The sequence below is a fragment of the Benincasa hispida genome, unplaced genomic scaffold (genome assembly GCF_009727055.1).
Source record: "Benincasa hispida cultivar B227 unplaced genomic scaffold, ASM972705v1 Contig940, whole genome shotgun sequence".
In the NCBI taxonomy this organism is placed as follows: Eukaryota; Viridiplantae; Streptophyta; class Magnoliopsida; order Cucurbitales; family Cucurbitaceae; genus Benincasa; species Benincasa hispida.
In genome coordinates this window covers 18,183-20,032 of record NW_024065273.1, presented here as the reverse complement: position 1 = coordinate 20,032, position 1,850 = coordinate 18,183, and the positions used below count along the sequence as shown (strand labels likewise).

At 34.4% G+C, this 1,850-nt stretch overlaps 1 protein-coding gene across 1 annotated transcript; it reads right to left on the bottom strand.

Annotated features, from left to right (window-relative positions):
* Positions 1-752: 752 nt before the first annotated feature.
* On the bottom strand, positions 753-1,418 carry LOC120070114. Its single transcript, XM_039021969.1, has 2 exons — positions 1,069-1,418; positions 753-984 (listed from the first exon to the last, which is right to left on the bottom strand). Exons 1-2 carry the CDS (start codon positions 1,416-1,418, stop codon positions 753-755), a joined length of 582 nt encoding a protein of 193 aa, XP_038877897.1.
* Between the last annotated feature and the right edge of the window lie 432 nt (positions 1,419-1,850).

The window sequence follows — 1,850 nt, the reverse complement described above, 5'->3', positions numbered from 1 at the left end:
AAACTTCAAAAGATTTATACTCCAATGGATATATTTTCGTGAAGATTGAGAAATAAATTAACTATGCAAGAATTTGACTACATTAGAATCATCCATCAATTAAATAAGTGAAAATCATCCCATTAATTTGAGAATATTTAGAATTTAGGAAATTTGTTCCCTAAAAAAAAGAGAAAAGATTACAATTTATCACATATGTCATAGGATAGACCTTTGAATAAAGGAATTTTTTTTAAAGAAAAAAAGTACACATTTTTTTCTGAGAATTGAATCTTGAAACTCCTAAAGATTTTGATCTCTAGCCTAATAATGCTATAAATAGGATTATGAAATATTTCTAATTATTATATTTTCTTTATATCTGTATTCCCGTTGTGTTCTTAAATTTCACAACATTAATGATCTAAATTCTAACTAGTATAATATAATAAAAAAAAATAATAATAATAAAAGGAAAATAGTATAACTCTAATTAAATCCTTTCATTAACCCACTTTATACTATTTAATTCATTTCCTTTTTCCAAAAATAATTAATTCCTGCCATAACTTTTCAAATTGAATAATTTTTGAATAAATTCTACGACAACACTTAAATCCTTGCACTTATACTTTAAATTCAAAATTCCAAACATGCCCTTCAGCTAAGGACAATTACTGAAAAGGAAAAAGTTTTACATTATTAATAAATAAATAAAAAGGTGTGGGATGTTACATTCTTCCCCCCCTCAAAGAACTTTCGTCCTCGAAAGTTCATCCTTGAAAAAGCTCCGAGTACTGGACCTTCATCTCATCCTCTCGCTCACAGGTGGCTTCCCTGACCGTGTGGTTCTGCCATAGAACTCTCACAAAAGCAATTTTCCGATGGCGCAATGTCTTTACTTCTCTGGCAAGAATCTCTATGGGCTTCTCCTCGTAGCTCAAGTTATCATTCAACTGTAAAGGCTCGTAGTCGACTACGTGGGTTAGATCTGTCACATACTTCCTTAACATCGAAACATGGAATACATTATGAACTGAAGACAATGCTAGGGGCAAAGCCAAACGGTAAACTACGGGGCCAATTTACTCCAAGACCTCGAAAGGCCCAATGAACATCAGACTCAGCTTCCCTTCCTGCCAAACCTCATAATACCTTTCATGGGTGCCACTTTTTAAGAACACTTTCAAACCAATCTCAAATTCCAAGTCCTTATGTCTTACATCGGCATAACTTTTCTGTCTGCTCTGAGATTGTTGCATACAAGCCCTGATCTTCTGTAATGCCTCATTCGTGGTCTGCACCAATTCAGGTCCTAACAACTTCCTCTCACCAACCTCACCCTGGCATACTGGAGACTTGCAACTTTTTCCATATAGGGCCTCAAATGGCAATGTGCCAATGGCAGGCTGATAGCTATTATTATATGCGAATTCCATTAAATACAGGTGAGAGTCCCAACTCCCTGAAAACTCTAGTGCACAAGCGCACAACATATCTTCCAATATCTGATTCAGACGTTCTATTTGACCATCAGTCTATGGGTGAAAAAAAATTGTACCAAAATCCAATCGAGTACCCAATGCTAACTAAAGACTCTTAAAAAAAAAAAACTAGATGCAAAACGAGGGTCATCGTTTGACATAGCTAAAACTAGTACCAAAAGAGGTGTAACAACCCCTTCCATAAATAATTATGAAACTTAAGATGTTGAAAATCAGCAACACTTCTACACATCCGAGCTGAGAACTGTGAAAATGGTCATGAAGTTAAGAAAGTCTTATCCACTAAAAACATACATTTGAACTTACCATTTTGTCACTGGGAAAACTTTATATGTGCAGTGAAGAAATTGGTCATACTATATAATG